Here is a 25,659-nt window from a genome sequence, read left to right on the forward strand (position 1 = left end):
ATCCTGACCCCAACATCACCATGGCCTTTTCTTCCAGGTGGCATCAGCCTAACATCAAAGGACCCCCGATGGGTGGGTGCCTGGTGGCTGGGCTTCCTCATCTCTGCTGGCGCAGTGGCCCTGGCGGCCATCCCCTACTTCTTCTTCCCCAAGGAGATGCCCAAGGAGAAGCATGAGCTTCGCTTCCGGCGCAAGGTCTTGGCAGTTTCCGACTCACCTGTCAGCAAAGTAAGCCCCCTTTGCATCCCTGCCCTACTCCAGGCTCCAGCCCCCACCCATGGGTCCTCCTTGGTGACATTAAACTTCATCCTTCCTGGGTGCTGCATTTCCCAGCTCACAAAGCCGTTCCTGTCCAGGCTCCATCACCTTCCCGCAGCCTCCCTGCATAGTGAGTCCCTTCCATAGCTGAGGCCATCGAGGGCTGGAGATGGAAGTGACCTGCCTAAGATCAGAAGGCCAGCAAGGACAGGGCTGGGACCAGAAGCCAAGCCTGTCTGAGCCCACACCCCCAACTACGACCCTACTGCCTTTCTGCTCATTACTTAAAGCGTTTGGTAGATTCTGAATGTGCTAGAGCAAGGATGAGAGCTAGGAGGAGGTGGAGGGTTTGCAGAAGCATCTGAGAAGACGGCTCTGAAGAGAGGGGACCCGAGCTGGACTTTGAAGGATGGGTGGAAGCGCAGAAAAGAGAGGGGGGTGGGATTCTAGGTGTGGAACCACCCTGGGCAAAGGATTTGCCTGTAGAAATGAACTTGGCTTTTTCAGGAACAGTGAGGGGACCAACATGCATTGCGTGCCTCCCCTGGGCCAGGCATCGGGCTGGACCCTGGGCTCAGCTCAAGGCTCTGCCCTTAAATCAGGCACAGCCTGGTGAGGACAGAAGCTCTCTGACAAGTAACAGCTGCCGAGGCCCGTCAGGGCACTCTCACTGAACCCCTCTGCTTAGCTGGTTGGGCTCTTTCCTCAAAGGAGGACCTTGAGGCCCAGAAGGTGCAAGGATGCACTCAAGGTCGCAGGTGGGAGGAGACGCCGGGACCACGTGGGGCCACTGAGCAGGAGAGATGATTCTAGACCGGCGGTCTCTAAGTTTTCCGGGTACCCACAAAAATGTGAGGCCTGAAAAACAATAAACTGACTCTAAAATACAAAAGAAAATGACAAAATAGAAATGTCTTCCAAAAACTCAGTCATGGGAGTTCCTGGCATGGCTCAGCCGTTAACGAATCTGACTAGCATCCATGAGGATGCAGGTTCGATCCCTGACCTCACTCAATGGGTTAAGGATCTGGCGTTGCCGTGAGCTGGGGTGTAGGTCGCAGGCACAGCTCAGATCCTGCGATGCTGTGGCTCTGACATAGGCTGGAGGCTACAGCTCCAATTCGACCCCTCACCTGGGAACCTCCATATGCTGCGGGTGTGGCCCTAAAAAGAAAAAAGCAAAACAAACAAACAAAACCCCAAAGCTCAATTATGTCATTAATGTCAGCTTCATTAATTTTTCTTTAGTACTCCTATAGATTTCTTTACATTCTGAAAATTTGTGCATTAGATTTTCTCTTCTCCCAAGTCCGGGGGTATAAAGGAAGAGTATTCCTGTTTCACCTTTACACCCCCCGCCCCCCCGACACACAGTACTTCTGTGACCAAGTCCATGGGGTTATTCCTGCACTGATCAATTCTCTGTGACATCCACTGGGTGTCCTAAACGGGACTCCACGCTGACACTGTCTACCTGGAGACAATGCCAGACCCCACAGGGTAAGGGCTCAACCCCAAAAGACCACCCCCACTGCAGAGGCCAGACCCAGGTAGAAGAGTCCCCGAGTTACCCACACAGCTTCTGTCTGACACAGCTCCCCATTGGAGGATCCCCCAACCCCTCCTTGCATTTCATGATTTGCTGGACTGGCTCATAGAACTCGGGGAAAACTTGTTTCCCAGCGCATTATGTAATAAAGGATATGATAAGGATACAGACCAACAGCCAAAGAGACCCATAGGGTGAGGTCTGGGAGGAAGCCAAGCACAGGAGCCCCTGTCCCCGAGGAGCTGGGGTGCATCACCCACCTGGCACTGGCTGTGTTCACCAACCTGGAAGCACTATGAATTCCATACTCCAGGGATTTTTATGGAGGCTGCATGCTGTAGGCATGGTTGATTATTCATTCCATGTTCAGCCCCTCCCCCTCTCTGCAGAATTGGGCTGAAAGTTCCAAGCTTCCAATCATGGCTTGATCTTTCTGGTGAGCTGTCCTCATCCAGGAGCCGGCCAGCATCACCTCCTTCAAACAAAGGATGTTCCTACCACTCAGGAGAGTCCAAGGGAAAGTCCAAAAAGTCCAAGTCAGGAGCATCTGAGATCCCAGCAAAGTACAAAGATCTTAGAAGCTCTGTGTCAGGAACCAGGTCAAAGACAAAATATTAGAACAAAAGATTCTCCTAGCGCCCTTATGTTCAAGCGTTTCTGGAGTTCTGTGCCAGGAACCGGTGGCACAGAAATATATAAATACGTTTCTTCTTATTTCACGGGAGGTATTTGTTGAGAAATCACAATAATAAATTAAGGAAGTTGGTTGTCACTAAGTAATTCTAATTTCAAAGGGACAATTTGTAAAAATCTTGTCAACTATTTTGCAGCAAGAATAATTCAATTTAATGTGGCAGGATGGTGCATTTGAATATGTTTGCCATAATATGAGATAGGACCTCCTTAGAGCAAGCAAGTTTGGCCATAAGAGGAAGGGCTGAAAATGTCCCTGCCTGGAAAAGCTGGGACCTGGTCCCAAGGGGTCTAACCCCACACCCACTGCCCCTCAAACCTCACCATCCCATGTCTCACCCCTACTGCGGCAGGGGCTGTCTACACGGGGCAGGGCGGGGGACCAAAGAGAGTTGACGTTGACCAGCCCGCAGGGGCCAGATCAGGAAAAGCCTTCCTGCCGGTTTTAAGAGGGGTGGGTAGCCCTGGACAGGAAGCAGGGAGTCCTGTGACTTTATGACAGGTGCTAAGCACAGAAAGGCTCTGAAAGGATAGGGGAGTGTGCAGAGAGCAGCTGGGGGCAGGGTGATGGATCCGACAGCTATGGCGTTGGTCCAGGCAGGAACCAGGGCATCGGCAGTAAGGTGGGGCAGGGGATGAGCCCAAAGAGCAGCGTGGGAGGGGACCCCACAGCCCTGGATCCTGCTCTGCTGTGGGATGGGCACCCCAGAGACAGCAAAAGGCTGATGTGGGCTCAGAAGCAGGGGGAGGCAGGCGCTGGAGAGGACCGATTTCCGGGGAAGACGACGGCTTGGACCCACACATGGTCCTTCCCGGTTCTGCTTAGCACAAGCCAAAATGTGAATGAGATAGAATTCCTGGAACTTGGGTGAGAGTTCTTAGAAGCGGGGATGATCACAGAGGAAAGGAAGAGACAGAGCTGCTAGTTTCGGGTAGTCCCCAGTTTGGGTCCTACATCAGTACAGAGAAGAACTGCCACTTGGGCCATGGGGTAGACTAGGTGGAAGAAACAAGGGTGAACGTGGCTGTGCCAGGCTTAGTCATATGTCAGTCATGTGACCTTGAGCAAGTCACTTCTTCATTATGTGCCGTTGTGCAAGATGCTGAGGTTATATTCCTGAAGCAATCAATCTTCTATGTACTTTGGGTTCCGAGAATGCACAATTCCTTGACTTGAAGTTGCTGTAATGCAGAGATGCTGCGTTTTAAGAGCCGCGTCTCTGTGATGCCTTGAAACCCTGGCTCCCCGGCTGTGAACCTGTCTGGCTGTCTGGATTCATTCCGTTGTCAGCACACGGGGTTGGGGAGTGGGGAGGGAAGGGGTGAGAGGTTCTTAAAAAAGAACCGAAGACTAAGAACATGATGATCTGCTTCCAGCAGCTCTGGGGCAATAAATATTGATGTGGGAGGAACTGTTCCCCCGCCTCCCGAGGCCGCCTTGGCTGGGTCCGCTCGCGGTTGCTCAGGCTGGCCTCGCCCCCTCAAGCCACTGATGGGGAAGTGGAGGGACAGGAGGAAGGGCCCAGTTAGGCAAAATCAGCAGCCAGAAGGCCCAGGTCCTCAGACATGGGATGTGTATCTTCTGCAGTGAGTAGGAACAGGAGGGGGAGCACATAAAAGGGGTGCCCTTTCTGAAGTCCCTTCAAGCACCCCCTCCCAGGCTCAGGGGTCCCCAAGATACCCTCCTAGAAGCAAATGCAGCTTTTGCTGGTATCCAGGAGATGGTGATATGTAAGATAAAGATTGAGGAGTTCCCGTTCGTGGTGCAGTGGTTAACAAATCCGACTAGTAGCCATGAGGTTGCAGGTTCGATCCCTGGCCTTGCTCAGTGGCTTAAGGCTCCGGCTTTGCTGTGAGCTGTGGTGTAGGTCAAAGATGCAGCTCGGATCTGGCATTGCTGTGGCTCTGGCCTAGGCCGGCGGCTACATCTCCAATTCGACCCCTAGCCTGGGAACCTCCATATGCCTTGGGAAGTGGCCCTATAAAAAGCAAAAAGACCAAAAGAAAAAAGAAAAAAGAAAAAAAAAAAGATTGAGTGACCCAGAGAAGGTCTCTGGCCTCAGTCTCCCTGTCTGTACAATGGGCAGAAGACTAGGCAAGTTCTGCCAACTCCATGTGATCATCCGGTTCAACCTCCACTCTGCCTGATGGACAGCAGGGTTCAGGCCCAGAGGCAATCAAGGTTGTGCTCATAGCTTGGCCACTACCACCTCCCACTGCATTGGCCTGTACAAGGCCGGATCTCAGCCCCAAAAACTAAAGAGAGGATTCCTCTTCCCGCAGGTGCAGATCAGAGCTTCCCCAAACAATGGCGCTAGAGGGCCCTTTTGGGTAGTCTACTCAAGTGGTTTTCAAACTGCACCCCATAGAATCCTAAGGGTGCCACCATAGGGGGACTGAGGCTAGGTGTGCTCCAGCAGGGCGAAGGACCAGAATTCTCCTACACACACACTTCAATCAGACCAGTTCTACTTGGGGTTTTTATACTAGTCTTTTGAGTGAGATTTCCATTGAGAAAAGGTTTCTGCTGCTAAAAACCAGTTTTTAAAAGAACACTGATCTAGCCCAATACAGCATTTGACAGAGGAAGAGACGGAGGCTACAGAAGAGAAGTGCCCGGTAGCTGACCTGGCCCAGGAGGCACCATGCAAGTGTTTCCTCGGTGTCTGAGGCACCCCTCAGTGGCAGGGAGGGAGACCAACAGCAGGCTTGTCTATACCACACCAGCAGAGTGTGAATCCTGACTTGGCCACTCACTAAGTCTGACATCTGTAAAATGGGTAGAAACATACCACCTACGTCTTGGGGCTTTTGTAAGAAGGAAATGAGGCAAAGTGATGCTAAAAAGTGGGTGATTTAATACTTGATATGTAAGCTCAGTAACCAGGAGTGCTCATTCTTAGCACAGATCAGGCCAGGTCTTAAAAGAAAAAATAAGGGGAAAATTACCTTTTCTCTTGTATTCTTCTTAGATGCTTTTCTGTCTCCTACTTTCACTATATTCCGTAAAAGGTTTGAGGCAGCTCACACCAAACACATGTACAGGGCCAATAAATCAGGCCAAAACATATCGCCTGCTCTGATCGTACCCTCTTCTGAGCCCTTTGTGTTAAGTGCGCTCCATTCTATGAAATAGTTTCATTTATTAACCTTTCCTTTGGTTGGTTTGTTTGTTTGTCTTTTTAGGGCCACACCCACAGAATATGGAGGTTCTCAGGCTAGGGGTTGAATAATTAGAGCTATAGCCACCAGCCTACACCACAGCCACAGCCACGCCACATCCCTGCTGCATCTGTGACCTACACCACAGCTCACAGAAACACCAGATCCTTAACCCACTGCGTGAGGCCAGGGATTGAACCTGTGTCCTCATGGATATGAGTCAGATTCATTTCCCCTGAGCCACGATGGGTACTCCTAACCCCTCTTTTAAATCAAGGTACTGATTTACAGAGAGATTAAATGACCTGGTGGATTGGCTAGTGAAACGTGGAATCCAGGCCCTGGAAGCGCCATTGCTAGGCATGTGCTGAGTCCCTCAATCAAGAAGGAGAAACAGGACACCAGAAATAACAGCAAAAAGTTATCAGAACAGGAGAGAGATGGAGATGAATTTGCTTGGTATCCTTGAACCACTTATTTGCTCCTGAGCTTTCCAGTAGCCAAAGAGAAAAGAGTCACAGCCAATTGCAAGAATCCCATTGTAAGGGAGCCAGGGGCACGCTGCTCCTTCCCAAAGCTCAGAGGCTCAGGAACTCTGCTAGAAAACAGTATCTCCTTCCTGTAGAGGATGGGAAGTTAAGCAGATAACCCCATCCCCGTGGCTGCCTCCTGTGGCCACATGTGATGGAAGCTGAAAGTTGACAGAGAGTTCCCCATCATCCCCCAGGGTCAGCACTGGCTCCCTGGGGCTGGGGTCACAGCCCTGGCCTGGATCTTTTGAGGAACCCAGCTTCCTCTGAGGACAGTTTCTGGACCCCCTGGAGGCCCAGCTGGACCACACACAGAGACCCAGTCCTGCAGGCTGCAGCAGTCAGCATATGGCCCAAGAAGGGAAGTTGGACCAGCCCCCTCGGCCCAGACCTGCTGACCTGGGCAAACCGCAGGCCAGATAGACTGTGCTCCGAGACCCAGTCTGAGCAGAGGCTAGATGTTTCCTGTTTCTGGAGCCCACTATTAGTCAGGATTCCTCAAAACAGATGCGGGGAGAGAGGCGGAAACTTCTGGAGAGCATAGAGACAGGGGCTGGAGGTCTGTGTTCTCAGTCCCCCCTGCAGGAGAAAGCCCAGACCCCTCAGCCCGGCCCTCCTAACTGCCCTGCTCCCTCCCGGAGAGGTTCTCGGCCGTGGTCAGATTGGTTCCCCCACGTCCCGCACCCGACAGGTCCCATCCCACGCCGGCCCTCCTGCAGGTACTGCACCCCTGCGTCAAAACACCTTCCTTCCTGTCTGTCCGCTCCCAGACCTCCCCTCCCCATGGATGCCCTCCAGACCCCCCTCCCCGGCCCCTGAGGTCTCTCTCCCCCACAAACCCCAGAGGGCAAGATGGGTACAGGGCACGGTACTAGACCCTGCTTTGTCAATAACTCCGGGGTGACACTTCCCCTTTGGGGACCTCCGTTTCCTTTTCTGTGAAATAGATGCAGTGATAAGGCCCTGCATCAGACTCGTGGGAATTAAAGGACAGGGTAGTTGTGAAAGTGAGGTGTCGACCACAGAGTTACACATGTGGCAGCAGATGACATGGTGTTTGTTTTTATTGTTCCCTCGGGACAAGGAACCCCAGGCAAGGAACTAACAAGATGCTACCTGTCTGAAGAGCAAGCCTGCCCCTCCTTGATAAGAAACGTGGGAAGCTGGCAGTCTGTCCCCGCCTCTCTGACTTCCGATCCTGGGGCAGCACCCACCCCCCCAGGGACCCACGCTCTCCCACAGCTGGGCCAGGACTGAGAACCGAGGAGGGGACTTCTCTAGTTCTCCTTAGGGCAACATGTCCAAAAGAAATATCATGTGAGCCATAAATGGCATTCTAAATTGTCTAAGAGCCACATTCAGAAGGAAAAGAACTGAATTTCTTTTTTCCTGCCCGGAACTGCAGCATGTGGAAGTTCCTAGGCCAGGGAGAGAACCCATGCCACGGTTGTGGCAACGTCGAATACTTAACCCTCTGCACCACATGGGGACTTCCGAGATATTAATTTTAACAAAATATTTTCTTTAACCCACTGTATGTGAAATATTCTCATTTTGGAGTTCCCATTGTGACTCAGCAGGTTAAGAATCTGACTAGTATCCATGAGGATGAGGGTTCAATCCCTGGCCTCGCTCAGTGGGTTAAAGGATCCAACCTTGCTGCCAGCTCCTGTGTGGGTGGTGGACTTGGCTTGGATCTGGTGTTACTGTGGCTGTGGTGTAGGCCGGCAGCTACAGCCCCAATTCAATCCCTAGTCTGGGAGCTTCCATTTGCCACAAGTGAGGCCCTAAAAGGACCAAAAAAAAAAAAAAAACCCTCTTTTAAGCATTTCGTAAATATAGAAAACTAATCATGATGTATTTTCCATTCTTTTTTTTTTTTTTCCATTCTAAGTCCTTGAAATGCAATATGTATCTTACACATCTCAATTTGGCCCAGCCATTAGCTCCAGTGCTCAGAGGCCGCATGCGGCTGGTGGCTGCTCCATTGGACAGCACCGCTCTGAGATATGCATGAATAATAGACCCCTAGTGCCTCACTCAGAGAAATAAGACAGATTTCAGGCCCCTTCGCATCACCCCACAAAGGTGCCTCCGAATTCGGCCCCTCCTGTGTCAGGACTCGGACTCACAGGACCTAAGAAGTAAAGCATGCTTTTTCTACTCGGGCAGGCCTGAGCTCCGATCTCAGTTCTGCCACTTTCTCGCTGTGGGATGCGGAGCACGTTACCTAACCTCGCAACGAATGTGCTCCTGCGTGGCTGTCAGAGCCTGTGATCTTGGTATTAGTGATTCTGATCATGGGTGTTGCTGGTGATTCTAAGGGTCAGGTGACAGCGGTGGAGATCGCGCAGGCAGTGGGGGATACTGACCGGGACAGTGACAACAGTGAGGGCGGTACGGGTCGTTCGTTCCTGACGGCCTTGGTGACGTGAATGGGGCGAGTGAAGGTGCTGGGGATGACGATGATGGGGGGGTTATGGTGGGAACTTCATGGCGACGTGTCTTGTTACCACGTTAATAACGGGGATGGGGACTCGGAAAAGAGGACAGAATGAACTTCTTGGCAGAACAGATACAGACTCACAGACTCTGAACAATGTATGGTTTCCAAAGGGGACAGTTCGGGGGGTGGGGGGATGCTCTGGGGGTCTGGGATGGAAATCCTATAAAATTGAGTTGTGATGATCATTGTACAACTATAAATGTAATAAATTCATTGAATAATAAAAAAATTAAACAAAAACGATGTTCATAATGGTGATGGCCAAGTTCCACCGTTGGGATTTCATCCGTTCTTTCAAAATCATTTATTAAGGGAATTCCCTAGTGGCCTAGTGGTTAAGCACTCAACGCTGTCACTGTTGTGGCTCAGGTTCGATCCCTGGCCTGGGAACTTATGCAAGTTGTTGGAGTAGTCAAAAAAAAAAAAAAAATCCCACTTGTTAAGTACTTGCAGGGCCAATATCAAAAGGGACTCTGCTGGCCCCTGTTGTTCCTGATGAGGTGGTGGACCCTGTGCTGTCCTCTCCAAGAGCTCCCTTCCCCGGCCCAGAGCTCCCTTCCCTGGCCCAGAGCTTCCCTGCGCAGAATGCCTGGCATCCAGCTGACTGTCCTTGGCTGTGTGTCTTCCCAGGGTGAGGACTCCCCATCTGAGCAGAGCCCTGGAGCGTCTCCAGAAAAGAAGGATGGCCTAGCCCAGATGGCCCCAGACCTGACTGTGATCCAGTTCATCAAAGGTAAGTGAGCTCAGGCCAGAGGTGGGGCCAGAGAGGCACATGGGACTGTACAGGATCAGCCCCTCCTGCCTCTCTCGATGCATCTTCCATGCCTACAGGCCCCTCGTGAGCACCGTACGGTCCTTTGCTCATAAGATCCTCTTTGCCTTGAACATCATTTTTTATTGCCATCTATTAAAATCTTCCTCATCCCTCTAGGTCAAAGCCATTCTCTCTTTCCCCCAGCCTGGCTCTCCCGCTTCTCAGCGTTCCAAAACCTTGGAGTTCCTGTATCAGCTTGGATCTGTGTTGTCCATCCCTTTTCCCAAGCCGCGAGCTCCTGAGGGTCAAGGCCCATTCCAGCTCTTCTGTGACCCTTCTTCTCCCACCCCAGAGCCTGCAAAGAGGAGGCTCTCAGTAAATACTGATTAAATTCCTAGGCTGTGGCATGGGTGGAAGAAGCTCTGGGCTAAAGTCCAGAAACCTGGGCTTTTGTCCTAGGTCCTTGCTCCTTTCTGGGCCTCTGTTTCCCCGTTAATACAGAAGTAAGATCCATGTCACTCCGACCCCGAGACTATGAACTCAGTTATCTGTAACTGGGGTCCATGTTGTGACCCCACCATCATTTCTAAAGAGTCTGATCCCACAGGCATTGACTGAGTGCCTGCTGTGTGCCAGGCTCTTGTAGAGCCTGGATGATGAGTCAGAAGCCCTGGGTTAGAGACCCAGCCCTGACACTAACTGGGCACAATCTGAAGTTACTTTCCTCCCCTAACCAGAGTTTCCTCATCTGAAATACTGGATCGGTAATCTGCTCTGCCTCTCTCAAGGACTGTTAGGAGACTCAGCTGGGATGATGAATGGAAGGCCCTTTGTATACTATTTTTAAAAAACTGTGCTTATATAAGACACAATTATTCTTTCAATTACCACCCCGCCCTCCTATTATTACTCTGACCATGTCCCAGGTCAGTAAATTGAGTTGCCTGTGGTTTAGGAGTGGGATAACCACAGAGTTTGCTTGAACCACCTCCCTCCACAAGGACTTTTGCAAATAGGAAGTTTATTCGATCTGCTTCTTGGGAAGAGTTTCCTATGATTCCATGCTGGGGTATGCCAGTAATCTCGCCCCACTTCTCCAGGACTCCACTTCTCCAGGAAAGGGGTGTACTGGGCCTCGCAGCAGGGGCTTAGATGCCTTAACCTCAGGTCACCCCCAGCTGCTGGAAGGCCCCAGTATGATGCTCCGTGGAAGAGCTTATTAATCATTGCTTTGGCTCCAGCCCAGAGGAAAGCTGGGGCCAGTTGCTGAAAATGGATCTTGGAGCGGGTGTCCTGGGCCAGACTGTCTCTGACGGTTTCAGCTCCTACATGATCCTGGGGGCAGGCCAAGGCAGGGCCAGCATAGGCCTTGTGGCTGGTCCACCACCCTGGCTGCTGGGCTTTCTGCTGAGCTCCAGAGGGGTCCGTCTGATCCTGAGGCTTAGCCTTGACCACCTAGGGCCAGGAGGGAGGCAGAGGGAGGAGGAACCATGGCCGTTCAGTTGGAGGAGTCCTAAGCTCTTGGGGGGGGAGGGCCCTCAGCTAAGGAAGAGCCCTCTCTGATGGGGGAGATATGGTCCCTGAGCTGGGAGAGGCCCTCTTTGATGAGAGACACGGAGGTCTCTGTCTGATGGAGGATACCGAGTCCCTGGATGGAGGGAGAACTTGCCTTGTCTAATGGTGGAGACCTGGCCTCCGTGCAGGAGGAGTCCCCGTCTCAGAAGAGAGACATAGTCTCAAATTGGAAAGAGGCCCTGGTTTGTCTGATGGGAGGAGACATTGCGCTGAGCTAAGGGAAGGCCCTGTCCGGTGGAGAAGGATGTCTCTGAGCTAGAGACAGCCCAGAGCTCTCTTTCAGGCATCCCTATCTAAGGGGAAGGCATCACTCTGCCCTCCAGGAATTTTCCATCTGTTCTAGGCACAGGTTGCAGATGCGGAGAGAGATAGAGAATGGGGACAAAGTGCACTGCAGTGATTAGCACAGGAGAATGGGAGAGAAGCAGTCTGTGAGATGGAACCTTCTGGAGTCAGGCAGCCAGAGACACAGGAATGCTGAATGGGGTGGCAGCGGGGGGGGGGGGGGGATAGAGGGGAAACGGCCCTTACCCCGGGAGTCAGGAAACCCCCGGGGCCCTCTGGCTTGGCTGCGACCTCTTTGGATGAACTTGGGTAAGTCCCTGCTCCTGTCTTGTCCCCACCTGTACAATGAGGTCACCTATACAGCTTGGGCCAAATCCAGGCTACTCCTGGCCAGGGAAGCTCAGGGAGGGAGGGAAGCTGGAGCAGTGCCCTGGGGTGAAGGCCTGGCGTCACACCCTCCCCATCCCAGGTGCCAGCTGAATGTACATGGCATGTATGGAAAGGGACGAGGGCCAGGAGGCTGACCTGGGACACGAAGAAGGGGGAATTCCATGGCCCCAGCTCCCACCCACCCTGCCTGGACTCTGTTTTTATTTTCTGGCTCTGAAGGAAACCATTCTTGGCCAGGCCCAGGGGGCCAGGGAACCAGCTGGCTTGGCCCTGGTCATACGCTGAGGATGGAGGGAAATCTCTGTGGCAGAGGCCGGGGTCCTTCTGCTGCCAGAACAGAAGGGCCCCCCACTTCGCCCAGAGGAGCCCGTGGCCTTCTTTCCTCCAGCCCAGCCTGGCCTTGTGCCTCTGATGCCTTTTCTTACAAAGGCCTCTGCTCCTCTCTCCCCTCACTTTGTCTAAATCCGTGTAGCCTCCTGAGGGCAGAAACACCTCTTCTCTTTTGTTGTTAGTGAAGAGAGTTCACGAGTCAGAGCAAAGTCTTCTTGGCCATCGCCTTGGCTTTCCTCCCCTAACCAGGGCCCGCGCTCTCCTCCTTCCAGTATCAGCTCTTCCTACGCTGATGAAGGCCCTGAAGCCCACAGGCCAGGCCTTTCTCAATGTCATGTGCCCACAGGCCAGGCCTTTCTCAATGTCATGTGCCCTTCAGTCTAGTGACTTGGAGGAGTTCTCGACATGGCACAGTGGTTAACGAATCCGACTAGGAACCATGAGGTTGCGGGTTCGATCCCTGGCCTTGCCCAGTGGGTTAAGGATCCGGCATTGCCATGAGCTATGGTGTAGGTTGCAGACATGGCTCAGATCCCGCATTGCTATGGCTCTGGTGAAGGCCAGCAACTACAGCTCTGATTAGACCCCTAGCCTGGGAACCTCCATATGCCGCAAGTGTGGCCTAGAAAAATACAAAAACAAAAAACAAAAAAACAGTTTAGCGACTTGCAAGGGGGGAGACCTGTACATAGGCATTGGTTTAGGAGGCAGCTTCAAAGCCAGAGCTGTCAATTCTACGCCTGTCTCCGTGCTTTTGCTCCAGCTGTGCCCCATTCCTCAGGCCCTACCTCCAGGAAACAGCCCAGCACCAGGCCTTCTCAGCTTTCACCTTCTCTGGAGGTTTTAGATTCTGCCCCAATATTTGGCTGTTTGATTACCTATTCATTTCTATGTCCATTCACTCATTCTTTCCTTCATTCTTTAACTACCTGTTGAGTAACTACTATATCCTGGGCTCTGGAGATTCAGCAACTGGCATAACAGACAAAGATCCCTGCTTGAAACGAAGCTTACATTCTGGTGGGATGACAAGAATGTGGCTAAATGGGTTAAAGGTGTAGGATTTTAGGTAAAGTGCTCTGAAGAAACAAACACAAACTAGGAATGGGAAGATCAGGGGAGCGGATGCTGGCCCATGTCAGGGACACAAAAGGGAAGACGAAGGCCTGGGTTGGCCTGGAAAGAGCTAGAGCAGGACAGGATGGAAACAGCTGAGTGGGGGAAATGAGATGAATACATAGAAGAGAAGAAATGAAGTGAGATGGGATGGGATGAATGAGATAGAATCGAAATGGAATAGAGCCACGTGGAATCGCATCTTGAGTAGCATTGAATGGAAGGAAATGCAGTCAAATGAAAGGCTGACTCCATGGCAAGGAAGGCAACCGCATTTCAAAGACAGAACAGAATTAAGTGGAAAGGAGTCAAATGGGGTGGGGCTGAGTGCAAGAGAATCACCTGCAAGGCCGTGAGACGAAGGAACGGAACGATGTGAACGGCGCCGGATGGGGCGGAAACGCGTGGCATGGCCGGTCCCCTCTGACCTTCTCCCCGCTCCCCCCACAGTGTTCCCCAGGGTGCTGTTGCGGACCCTGCGCCACCCCATCTTCCTGCTGGTGGTCCTGTCCCAGGTGTGCATGTCGTCCATGGTGGCGGGCATGGCCACCTTCCTGCCCAAGTTCCTGGAGCGCCAGTTCTCCGTCACAGCCTCCTACGCCAACCTGCTCATCGGCTGCCTCACCATCCCCTTGGCCATCTTGGGCATCGTGGCAGGGGGCATCCTGGTCAAGCGCCTCCGCCTGGGCCCCATGCACTGCGGCATCCTTTGCCTGCTGGGGGCACTGTTATGCCTACTCCTCAGCACACCCCTCTTCTTCATGGGCTGCTCTACCCACCATATCGCGGGCATCAACCACCAGCCTGGGTGAGTCCGGGCGGGAGCCTGCGGGCATAAGCTTGGAGGAGGGTGCCGGGGACACGCGAGGGGGTGGCCCAGATAAGGCCAGGACAAGGGGGCACCTCAAATCTCCCTCAGCTCCCCACCGGGATCAGTTGTGAGCAGTGGGGCTTCTTTCCCGAAGGCTCCAGTGAAGGTGTCAGGTACCCCTGGAAGAGGGAGTGATGGAACTGCTCGGGCAGGACCCCTCAGGCCTCAGGAGGCGTGGAGGCCGGGGCAGGGCAAGGCCACCAGGGTGGATGGCGTAAGTAAGGCAGAGTGGCCTAGCAGGGCTGGAGCAGAGGCCATACCACAGGAGCAGGACCAGCTCAGCCTGAGGAAGGCTCTGCCCCCCTGGCAGAGGAAAGGCCTGCCCAGTAGACATGGAGTTCTCATTGCTGGGGGTGGGCGGTGGGAGCTGGAAGGCCCCTGCTGGGAGTGCTGCAGAGCAAGCTTACACCCTGGAAGGAGTTTAGCCTAAAGACTTTGGAGATCGTTGGCCCTTAGAGCCTGGGAGCTACAATGCTGCTGTTCCATGACCCTAACATTGGAGTTCTTCTCCTGTCTGGGGGCCAGTGCCTGCCCCCGCCCTCCAGGAGCAAAGCTTCTGAAAATCCCTCCCTCTCCCTCTCCCCCGACCCCTCATGACACAGGCCCTCTCTCCTTGGGAGCCGTCTTGGAGGGAAGGTTGGAAGTTCCAACACTGCCTCGTCTCCAGAATGACTCCATTTTGCCCAGGAACTGCCCCAGGCATACGGCGGCCCCACACTCAGCTAGAAGTCCCCAACTTTTTCTGTTTCCTCCTATTCTTCAACGTCTCCTCCCTCCACGCAGGTGCCAACTTTGCACACCTGAGGCTCCTTCTGTGTCACTACAGGGAGCCTCAGCCCAGAAACGCTCAGCCCTTGCCCCTGGGTCCCGGTCCCACCTCGCCAGCCCCTTCCCCGTCTCCCTTCTCTCTGCCCACCTTCTGTCTCCCTTCTCCTTTTCCCAAAGGTCCAGGACGCATCCTTCTGCAGAGCCTAGTCTGGGCACAGAGGTGGAGCTCCAGCCAGGCCTGCATGAAACCCCTGGGCTGAGGAGGGAGCCGGGGCCTTTTAATGATTTTCCGAGTCAAAAGTACATAACTATTTTCCCATGATTTTTTAAAAGGCAAGTGGGGGAAAACCAGCCTACCTCACATGCCCCGTTTTTCTCTTCCTCTGCCTTTCACCTTGACCCTGGCATCTCATCTCACCCACGTTCTCTTCTATATTCTCACAATTTACTCACTGAGCTTTGAGTTCTAAGTCACTGAAGATGTCTTTGGGGAGCAGCAGATCAAATTGAGGAGAATTCCTCATACTCCAGCACACCTAGTGATATAATAGCTGCCGAGAACCAAGGGTCTCCCACGTGCCAGCCCCTCCCATATTCCATCGCCCTGAACCCTCACGGCATCTCCAGGACGGGTCCTGCCACCATCCCTGTTTCACCAATGAGGACAGCAGGCTAGCAAGCCACAGAGAGGTTGAGTTGCCTCTCTTCTGATCTCCTGCCCCTGTGCACCCCATCTGGTCCTGGCTGGACAAGAACAGGGACACCCCTGGGTGTTGGGGCAGGGGGACAGGCCCTCCGAAGGGAGCTGGGTGGAACTAAAATGTTCCCTGGACAGGAGGCAGGGTTGCTAGAGTGAGAGAGAGGTCAAGAGAAGACAGGAGGGAGGTGGGAAAGGAGAACCCGCCAACCTGTCAGAGAACCAGGCCAGAGAGAGGCAGGAGCAGCTCAGAGATCCCAGTTACGCAGGTACCCTGACTGGGCCCCACATGGACGACTCGAGTGCTCTCAGAAAAGGAAGTCACATCCACCTCATCAGATAAAGGCCCTTTTCAGCTGAGACTACGTTCTGCGAAGAATTTATCTTACAGCCTCTAAAAATGGGTCATTGAGGAGCAGAGACGTTTGCAGACGCAGCTCAAAGACCTGTAGGATCTTGGGGCTGGACGGGCTCTCAGAGCCTCTGGTCCAGACTCTGCCCCCCCCTTCTCCCACTGGAGGCCTCTTGTGGGGTCCATGCCAAGGGGCTCATCACTGCCTGTGATGGAGCTGCCCTGGCAGTGAAAAACCTCTGTGTGGAGCCGAAATCTCTGACCACGGCTCTCCGGGGCTGAGGTAGCTCTGGCTCCATGGCCTGTGGGAGGGAGAGCTGGACCAACAGGCGGGCCTTCTCTCCCCGCAGCGCCCAGCCTGGGCTGGAGCTATTTCCAGGCTGCATGGAGCCCTGCTCCTGCCCATCCGATGACTTTAACCCCGTCTGCGACTCCAGCGCGCGTGTGGAGTACCTCACGCCTTGTCACGCAGGCTGCACCAGCCGGCTAGTCCAGGAGGCTCGGGACAAAAGCCAGGTAGGTGGGTGAGGCCTCTGGCCGCCCCCTCTGCCTCCCACGGGCTCCGCCCTCCCCGTCTCTGTGTGCCCGTCACACCCTCCACCTCGGAGTGGTCTCATCCTCTGGCTCTTCTCTGTCATCCGCCTCTTTCTGTTGGCAGATGTGGAATGTTATGCTTTCAATAAGCTCTCACTGCCAGCCCAGCCCAGACATGTGCCAGGGCCCAGAGCTCGGAGGTGAATCAGATGTGGCCCCAGCTGTCCAGGCAGGGGCGGGGCAAAAGGAACTAACTCAGGAATCCCGGGGGGGTGACGGGCAGGAGAGGTGGGCCCCACACATACAGACAAGGATGGTAGGAGATGCAGCCCCCGGGACGGTTCCAGAGGCTTCCAAGGACTCGGGATTTGTGCTGGATCTTCAAGAGTGAGCAGGCAAACCAGCGAATGGCTTTCTAGGCAGGGGACACATCATACAGCTTGCTTGTGTGCATGCATGCGCACAGGCGCGCACACACACAAACACACACACACACACATGCGCAGTGTTTCAAGACACTGCAAAGAACTTCTGGGAGCAGAAGCCTAAGGATTCACAGAGGAAAAGCAAGGCCCAGGCGAGGAAGGCCTTGAATGTGAGGCCATGAGTGGAGACTTTCTCCAGAGAGCAATGGGGAGACCTGGATGGGTTTTAAGCACAGTGACAGGGTCAGATCTGCTGGATCACATCTGAGGCCATAATGAGGGGGAAGGCGAACAGGATGCAGGCCAAGGAGTCTTTCTGTGGCTCAGCGGTAACAATCCTGACTAGCATCCATGAGGATGCGAGTTCAATCCCTGGCCTCGGTCAGTGGGTTAAGGATTCAGTGTTGCCATGAGCTGTGGTGTAGGTGGCAGACGTGGCTTGGATCTGGCGTTGCTGTGGCTGTGGTGTAGGCTGGCAGCTGCAGCTCTGATTGGACCCCTAGCCTGGGAACTTCCATATGTGGGAGGTGCAGCCCTAAAAAGGCAAAAAAAAAAAAAAAAAAAAAAAAAAAAAAAGGAGGAAGAATGCAGACTGCAGGCCAGGAGACAGGGAGACGGGAGACCAGTGGGGAGGTTGGAGCAATGAGTCCATTCAGTCAGTCACTCCGTCAACAAACCTCCACGGAGCCCCTCCTCTGTGCCAGGCCCTGTGCAGGGGGGCTGAGGACAAACCCAGAGCCAAGGGACCCTGCTCTCAAGGAATTCCTGGGGGGTGGGGGGTGCGCAGGGAGGAAGAGCAGCATAACTAGCAGCAGGGCATTCTGTGCCAACCTTAGGAAGAACACCAGGACCAGCTGGCTCCTCCGCTTTCTCCTCCTTGTCCCCAAAGGACAAGTGGGGACAAGACCCACCTCCCTCAGGCCCTGGGCTGGTGGGTGGGAGTGTGTGTGTCCTGCTGAGCATTAGCATCTAAGCCTGAGACTCCTACAGGGAGCGACCTGGGCCCCTGGGCTGGCGCAGAGCAAAGCACCTGGTCGATGGTGCTTCAGAAGCTAGCCAGGTGCCCCCGAGCCGTGTAAACTGTTTGAATTTGGAAAGGCTTTCGAGCCTCCTAGCACTCACTGTCCTGTCCTGGTTGGATCTCTCTGAGACCCCTCCAGGGGCCCCAGGGGACAAGTGATCGCCTGTGGATATGGGCCTATGAGCACTGAGGCCAGGCCATCTGGTTGGAATCCCTGTTCTGCCTCCTATTGGCTCTGTTACCTTAGGCGAATGGTTTAATCTGTGCCTCGGTTTCTTGGCCTGCAAAATGGAGGTGACAGTATTGAGTGCCTGCTGCATACCAGGCACTGTGCTAAATGCTTCGCTCAGATAAATTCATGAAGTGTAGAGCCACATGACATAATCCAGGAAAAGGAGCACAGTCCCCGAGACGTTTTAAGCATGCAGTAGGCCCCAATCCAACAGCCCTCTCTGGTGAAGACGTCCTTGCCCCTCCCTCACCTGGGGAACCAGGACTCCCACTGTGCTCTCTGCCTCTCTCCATCCTGTGCGTGAATCGCCCCTGGAGAACCCACTCTAGAATCCAGTGTCCTGGAAGACTTCAGTGAAAGAACTGGAAAATCTGAGTTCCTTCCCCCAAACACGCTTTAATTCCTTGCACAGTCAGGGATGTGGAGTATGCTGGCATCACCAGGTTAAAGAACGAGCGAGTGTCGGTGCTGTTTGAGTGTGAGTACGTAAGCATGTGAACATGTGTGTGTGTTGGGGGGGCTGCATATGTGGAGTCCGTGTGTATATGTAATGACTGCCTATGTGCGAGTGTGGGGGGGTGAGAGTGTGTGTAGAGGGTGTGTGTGGGGGGGTGTGATGCTCTGCTTTTCCCTCCTCCATGTCCACCTCTCCCCACGGCATCAGCCCAGCCTCAGCCCATTTGTGTGTCGAAAGCCTGTCTGCCAGCTCGGGCCGTCCTGACTCAGGCAAAGGCTCCGAAATCCCAGCATCCAGCCAGCTCTGCCCCAGCTTGTTTGTGTCCACGGGTCTCTCATAAGCCTCCCAGGGCCTCGGCCCGTGGCCGCCTGCTTGTCCTTAGAGGTTCCTGAGGCTCTTCTCCCCCGCCCCCCAGGTCTTCTACACCAACTGCAGCTGCGTGGCGGGGGGCAGCCCTGTGCCCGCGGGCTCCTGCGAGTCCCCCTGCAGCCACCTGGTGCTGCCCTTCATGATCCTGGTCAGCCTGGGTGCAGCAGTGGCCAGCGTCACCCACACGCCCTCCTTCATGCTCATCCTAAGGTGATAGCAGAGGCGGACTGGAACCAGTGGTACCAAGAGGGCCTTAACCACAGGCAGGACAAGGAATCTGGAGGGAGCCATTCAAAGGAGGACGTGTCCCGGGCCCCCGTGGCAGACTAGACTCTCCCTCGTCTTCATCCTCCTGGCAACCTGATGAGATGTAGTTTTCTTCCCATCTTACAGATAAGAAAACTGAGGCTCAGAGAAATTCAAGCACTAGCCCCAGGTCACACAGCAAGTGTTGGGTGGATCAGTCCTGATGCCAGAGCCCAGAGCCCCGAACACTATGTTCCACAGAGAGGGAGAGGCCACACCTAGGCCCCTGTCAGTATCCACTCTGGACCCAGCCTGTGCTAGATCTTTCTGGCCATTGTCCTGAGGGTGCCTGATGGGACTGCAAACTGTTACCTGAAGCCAAAGTCAGCGTCTCTTGGTGTGGGGGCTGGAATAAGGGGCAGAGCAGGATAATTCCAAATTTTCATTATGTTGGGATTATCTTATTCCCTGTTTTCTAGAAAATTAGAAGGGGGTTGGAGCCCCTTACACTATTAGAAGGCATTAGATCCATATCTGGCCATAAGTGCAGAAGTAGAGGACTCAGATGCCCCAGCCGGCAGCCTGATTAAGTGGCATTAAAGCTGCAGAATTCTGATCCTTGACACCCAGCAGCCGTGGGGTCCAGGCTAAGTCACTTAACCTGTCGAAACATCTGTCAGTCTCTTTATCTGTAAAATGGGCCTGGTACTATGCCTACCACATGGGGGTGATGTGGGCGCACAGTGCAGAAGGACTGAGCTGTAGATAGATGCCAGGTGCTGGGATTACTCAGGAGGAGGAGCCAGGGGTTGGCAGGGCCCCCCAGGCTGAAGCATTACAATGATTGGGAAGCTAAATGCTGTGTCTGGCTGCCCAGCTCCAGGTTTTGCCAAGTGTAGGAGGAAGGGAAGAATTCGGAGGGACCAGGGAGTGGGAAAGAGGGGAGGTATCTGTGACCAGGACCCAGGGAGGCCAGCCTGGGGCCCTGATGTAGCTGGGGACCTAGCTCTGCGGGTTGAAGGGAGCATAGGGCCTGAGCCCCACCGTCCAAGGACCTTAGACTGGGGGCAGGCTGGGGCTGGGTCACCGTCCAAGGGCCTTAGACTGGGGGCAGGCTGGGGCTGGGTCACCGTCCAAGGACCTTAGACTGGGGGCAGGCTGGGGCTGGGTCACCGTCCAAGGGCCTTAGACTGGGGGCAGGCTGGGGCTGGGTCACTGTCCAAGGGCCTTAGACTGGGGGCAGGTGGGGCTGGGTGATGGGAGAGATGAGGGTGGTGAGAGCCCCTTGAAGGCCGGAACTCACTCAGTCCTCATGTCACTGTGTCCCTGTCGTTAGGGGAGTGAAGAAAGAAGATAAGACTCTGGCTGTAGGGATCCAGTTTATGCTCCAGAGAGTCTTGGGTAAGGAATCGGCTGGGGACCACTGGTCCTGATACCCACTGTGTGCTGGGCCAGGGGGGCACAGGGAGGAGTGGGACCCAGTCCCTGGCCTTAGGGTGCACTGGCCCACAGGGCCGCAGATCCATTGTAGGTGCCCTGGAGGTGGGTGCGCAAGCGGCTAAGCAGCCCATGAGGGAGAGGGCACCCAATACCAGTGTAAGGGGTGGGCCTGAAGGCTGAAGACCTAACCGGAGGGGCTCGGAGCCCCTCGGGGGTTACATATGCCAGGAGTGGGAGGGGTACAGGAATGCCAGATTCCATTGTCCCCTGAGCACTTCCTCCTCCAGCCTGGATGCCCAGCCCTGTGATCCACGGCAGCGCCATCGACACCACCTGTGTGTACTGGGCCCAGAGCTGTGGGCGCCGGGCCGTCTGTCGCTACTATGACCACGACCTGCTTCGAAACCGGTGAGACCTGGGCTGAGAGCTGCCAGGGGGGCTGCCTGGGAAACCTGGAAATACTCTTGGGGTCCCAGGCAGGACACCAGCAGGGAGGGGAGGTCCACTGACATCCGCCTGCAGGGTGACAGGTGCTCTATCCAGCGGTGAGCTCACCAGCCCTGTGAGCTGGACTCTGTCTACCCCTTTGATGGATGAGGGAAAGTGAGATTTAAGTAACTGGCCCAAGGACACACAGCTGATAACCGGCCCAACCAGTCTGTGCTGGCTGAGTGAGGGGGAACTGGAGCGGCCCAGCAGCGGGAGGGAGCAGGTTGAGGCAGGGTAGGAAGATGACTGTCTAGGCTCAGGAGGCCTGGGATCCAGGCTCAGCTCTGTCTCCCTCACTGTGAGACCTGCCTTTTCTGGGACTCAGTCTTCCCATCTGTACAATGGGGAGCCCAAAGGAACCTGAAGGCAGAGAGGCCACTGGCCCTGGGATAGATGAGCAGTTGGGCAGAAGGACTTGCCAGCAGGGCTGGGAGCAGGAAGCTGGTCCCTTCCAGCTCTGAGGAGCACATGGGTCCAGGAGGGCTTCCTTGAGGAGGAAAATTAAAGAAGAGCCTTGATGAGTTAGACAAACTGGGGAGAGGGAATCCTTCTTTTCTGTGGCAGGTGAGGTGATCCAGAGTTGCAGTTGTCAGACCCCCTGAGCCCTTAGAGAGATTCAGAGAGAGGCGGGGCTAGCCCAGGTCACAAGACAGGGGGGACAGGGCAGGGAAGATGCCCGGGCTTCTGCCCCGACTGGAGGCTCCCTTTTCAGAGCCTTTCCCCCCTTCCACAAAAGGACCCCCCATGGGGATCAACTCCCAAGGGCTCTCCTGTCTCCCCAACCAAGGCCATGGTGACAGGGCCCACTGCCCTGCAGCCAGAGGCCTCTCCCCTACAAGGCCCCAATGTCTCCAACTACACAATGGGTGATGACTGCTGACCCTGCTCTGCTCCCATCCCCAGGACACCCAAGCCCTGGACAAGGCGCTCCTGTGTTCAGGGATTCCTTGTTCTCTCCCAGGTTCATTGGTCTGCAGTTCTTCTTCAAGACAGGCTCCCTGGCCTGCTTCGCCTTGATTTTGGCCATCCTGAGACAGCAGGAAAAAGAGGAGGGGACCAAGGCGACTATGTCCAGCCCTGGCCTCCAGCAGCAGCTGTTAGTGTCTGGGCCAAAGAAGGAGCCTGAGGAATCCAGAGTGTGAGCTATCCCTGGGCCCCCCACCTTGGCCAAGAGTGGCAGCCACAGCAAGAGCCTTTGGCCTGAGATTGGGTGTCGAGAGCCCCATTTTCCAATTCTGAGTCCTCTGCTCACTTGCTTTGTGGCTTTGGGCAAGTTACTGACCATTTTGGGCCTTTGTTTTCTCATCTGAACCAAAGAATTACGTGGGGGGTTGCTGCGTTGGCCACTCCTGAAGCACTAGGGTTTCCCCGCTTTCTCCTCCAGCTGCACAGCTGACTTGAAACCAGGCTTTCCTGGGTGGAAGGACTGCATCTCTTTCCCCAAGGGCCCTAGGATGGAGAAGTGGACAGTAGTAGGCCAGGTGGCCCTGCACACTGGGTCCTGGCCCTTCTCTGCTGCTCACCTGGAGCGCCTCTCTGAGCCTCAGCCTCTACCTCTATCAGGTGGACATGAACTTGTCAGCTTTCAGGCTCCTTCCAACGGTGACCTTCTCTGTGGCCAGGAGGGACTCAGGTCTCCTCCCCAAGCCCGCTCTGCTGGAGGTGGAGCCTGTCCAGCCTCTGTTGAGAAGTGTCCATTTGGCGCCCCCTGGAGGCAGAGCTCTGGGGACACCCACTGGGGAGGGAATGGGTCACATTCGGGACATCCGGGCTGGGCAGGGCCTTCAGGACACCTGGTGTGAGGGTCCCAGGGGTCTTGGCTGAGCTGGGGGATTCACTCTCTGGACTCAGGAAATCCCAGCCCTTGCCCTCAGGGAGCTACAGTGTGGGTGACTGTGCCTTAGGGTCTCTGGTGGAGGGCATTTTCTAACTTCAAGGACCAAGCATTCAGCACAGACTCACTGGTACCATTCATTGCCAAGATTTCACACCTTTGACCCGGGCCCACCTAAGCCACTGTGACTTTTGTGATGAGAATTCTAATTTCATCCCTTCCTAAGTGATGTGGTGTCGCCTGGGGTGTGTAGACACCGTTTGGGTCTGTGACACCCCTGTTTTGGGGTAACATCTGGTTCTCTGTGATGCCTGGGTTGGCATAAGAACCTGCTTTTGGGGTAATGCCTGGGTTTGTGTAACAAGTGGTCCATGGGATGCTTGGGTCTGAACAAGCAGATCTTGTCTGTGTCAGGCCTTGTCCTGGCTTGGCTTGTTTTATGGCCAGTCTTCTCCGGCCTGGTTCTCTCTCTGGGAAGGGGAGAGTTTCTCCCTCTGCTCCTGTCCCATTTGGTCCCCACCCATCCCCAGCCTGGCTACTTGGGAGGCAGGAGGCGGGGAGCCATCAGCAGGGGCTTCCCGAACCCTGTGTCCAGCCCTCTGCTGGGAGCTGGGGGAGAAGCTGGGGGCCTGGGGCGCACCTGGCTCTGGCCCTCTATGCCTCTCTCAGTGGCAGGGCTTCGAGGCCATCCCACATGAAAGAAGAGAGAGGGACCAGAGTTCTCGGCCCCATTTTTATTCTACTAGCTGATACCTTCAACTGTTTAACAAATATCTGAGCCTGTATTTATCCATGCCAGGAATTTCAAAGTCCTCCAACAAGAGAAGGCTCTGTGTACTTCATACCCCTTTTCTTTCCCTCTTGTTTCCCAGATTTTGCAGGAATAACCTGGAATTATAGATACAGCTCACTACTAAATTTGTTCTTGCGTAAAGTCTCTTCTGTTTCCAGAATCCTTTCTTATAAACTGCATTGCAGTTTGCAACAACCACCTTATGGCCAGTTTTTCGATTTAAGTTTTACTGGATGCACGGCTCACCATGATGTCTCATACATTACAGCCTCCCCTACCTGTATATTCTGGTCTAATTTTTGTCTGGCTGTGCAGCTTCCTCTAGGAACAGTTTCAGAAATGGAACAAAGTCACAGGGCCTTCCACGTCCTCACCTGTCCAAACTGTCACTCATGTTTTCCAGGAGAGAGAGCTGTTCAGGAAGGATAAGCCACTTCTCCAGGATCACACAAAAGTAACGGTAGCACTAGAATGAGATCCAGATTGTGTGGGGAACTGAAGCTTATACAATCTGGAGACTCCTCTTTAAGAAAAGGAACAGAAAATTAGGTAAGAAGGTGAATATTTACTTAGAACGGAAAAAAAAAAAGGAGTCAAAACATACACATTCCACAATTCAGAAAAACAGCATAAGATTTTTTACTAACTGCTGGGCAAACTTCCACAATTTTTCCTTTGAACGACTGGAAATATTTTCTACAGACTAGCTTTTGGTTCTGTACATTTCAAATCTGTTTTTCTTCTACTGCCCGCATACGTCCAGGGCTGGGCAGCAGAAGACATAGTCATATCACAGGATGACCTCTGGATATGACACCTTGATGTCACAGAGCCAAACGGGTTGGACTATGGGTAGGAAGATTCCTAGAAGCCATCTTCTCTACAGAGGAAGCCAGCCATGATTTATCTGTACACAAAAGTGACCGAGAACTGCATATAGAGATATAAAATCTCCCTGTGAACCCAACTTAAATTGATCCCCAACTCCAGTCCCCTTCAGCCAGATCCCAGACAGGCCCGTGCCAACCACCTCAGTTAAAGGGAAACTGGGACACAAGGGAAGCTGGAGCGGAAAGAACTGGCAATCTTGCCCCATTGTGGGCAAAGTGTCTACCTGTGCATATTTCCCGAGAACCTGACAGCATCAACATACTGCAGATGCCTCTCCCTGTCCGGGCGGAGGAGAGGCCCTGATGCTCAAACAGCCATAGCTTTGTACTGAGTCCATCTTGAGGTTAAGCTGAGACTTAAAGATGAGGTGCTTGTGCTTAAAAACACCCAGGCTGGAGGAGTTCCCGTCGTGGCGCAGCGGAAACACATCTGACTAGCAGCCATGAGGACACAGGTTCGATCTCTGGCCTTGCTCAGTGGCTTAAGGATCCAGCGTTGCCGTGAGCTGTGGTGGAGGTCACAGATGTGGCTCGGATCTTGCGTGGCTGTGGCTGTGGTGTAGGCCAGCGGCTACAGCTCTGATTCAACCCCTAGCCTGGGAACCTCCATATGCTGTGGTTGCAGCCCTGAAGAAAAAAAAAAAAAATCCGGGCTAGTCAGGATGAGGAGACTCCAGGAGTAACTCCAAGTGAGATGTGGGGCTGAGAGCCAGGGCTGGAGCAGGTAAGGGCCAGAGGACTTCCCGGGGCCTGGGGGCTCCAGGGAGCAGCCCTTTCCCTGACACAGCCTCTGGCCAATGAGAAGCCTCAAGCAACTGCACATGTGACCTCATTTTCTTCTTACCTTGTCCCTGGGAGTTGTAGGAGAAGGTGTTAAGTCTCCTACTAGATTTTGTTCTCCTCTTTAGGGCCGTACCCACAGCATATGGAAGTTCCCAGGCTAGGGGCTGAATTGGAGCTGCAGCTGCCAGCCACAGTCACAGCAACACCAGATCTGAGCCACGTCTGTGACCCACACCACAGCTCACGGCAGCACTGGATCCTTAACCCACTGAGTGAGGCCAGGGATCGAACCATGTCCTCAAGGATACTA

At 54.1% G+C, this 25,659-nt stretch overlaps 1 protein-coding gene across 14 annotated transcripts in view; it reads left to right on the plus strand.

Annotated features, from left to right (window-relative positions):
* SLCO2B1 (solute carrier organic anion transporter family member 2B1) overlaps positions 1–23,801 on the plus strand; it is a 47,981-nt gene extending 24,180 nt beyond the window's left edge. For 13 of the 14 annotated variants that reach the window (XM_084975240.1, XM_084975249.1, XM_084975244.1 and 10 more), the window contains 8 exons: positions 38–228; positions 9,329–9,431; positions 13,599–13,956; positions 16,187–16,352; positions 18,921–19,084; positions 20,457–20,521; positions 20,848–20,968; positions 22,011–23,801. In XM_084975240.1, coding sequence (XP_084831366.1) covers positions 38–228; positions 9,329–9,431; positions 13,599–13,956; positions 16,187–16,352; positions 18,921–19,084; positions 20,457–20,521; positions 20,848–20,968; positions 22,011–22,191 — 1,349 coding nt within the window. In that variant the 3' untranslated portion in view covers positions 22,192–23,801. Of the gene's footprint in view, positions 1–37; positions 229–9,328; positions 9,432–13,598; positions 13,957–16,186; positions 16,353–18,920; positions 20,192–20,234; positions 20,522–20,847; positions 20,969–22,010 lie in introns of all 14 variants that reach the window. The other variant, XR_014814722.1, reaches the window with a different exon arrangement.
* Positions 23,802–25,659: the final 1,858 nt, after the last annotated feature.

This window comes from Sus scrofa, chromosome 9 (genome assembly GCF_054392235.1).
Source record: "Sus scrofa isolate SSC_HxYL_T2T_F1_AM1 chromosome 9, Sscrofa_HxYL_maternal_Yorkshire_Landrace_v2.0, whole genome shotgun sequence".
Lineage (NCBI taxonomy): Eukaryota > Metazoa > Chordata > Mammalia > Artiodactyla > Suidae > Sus > Sus scrofa.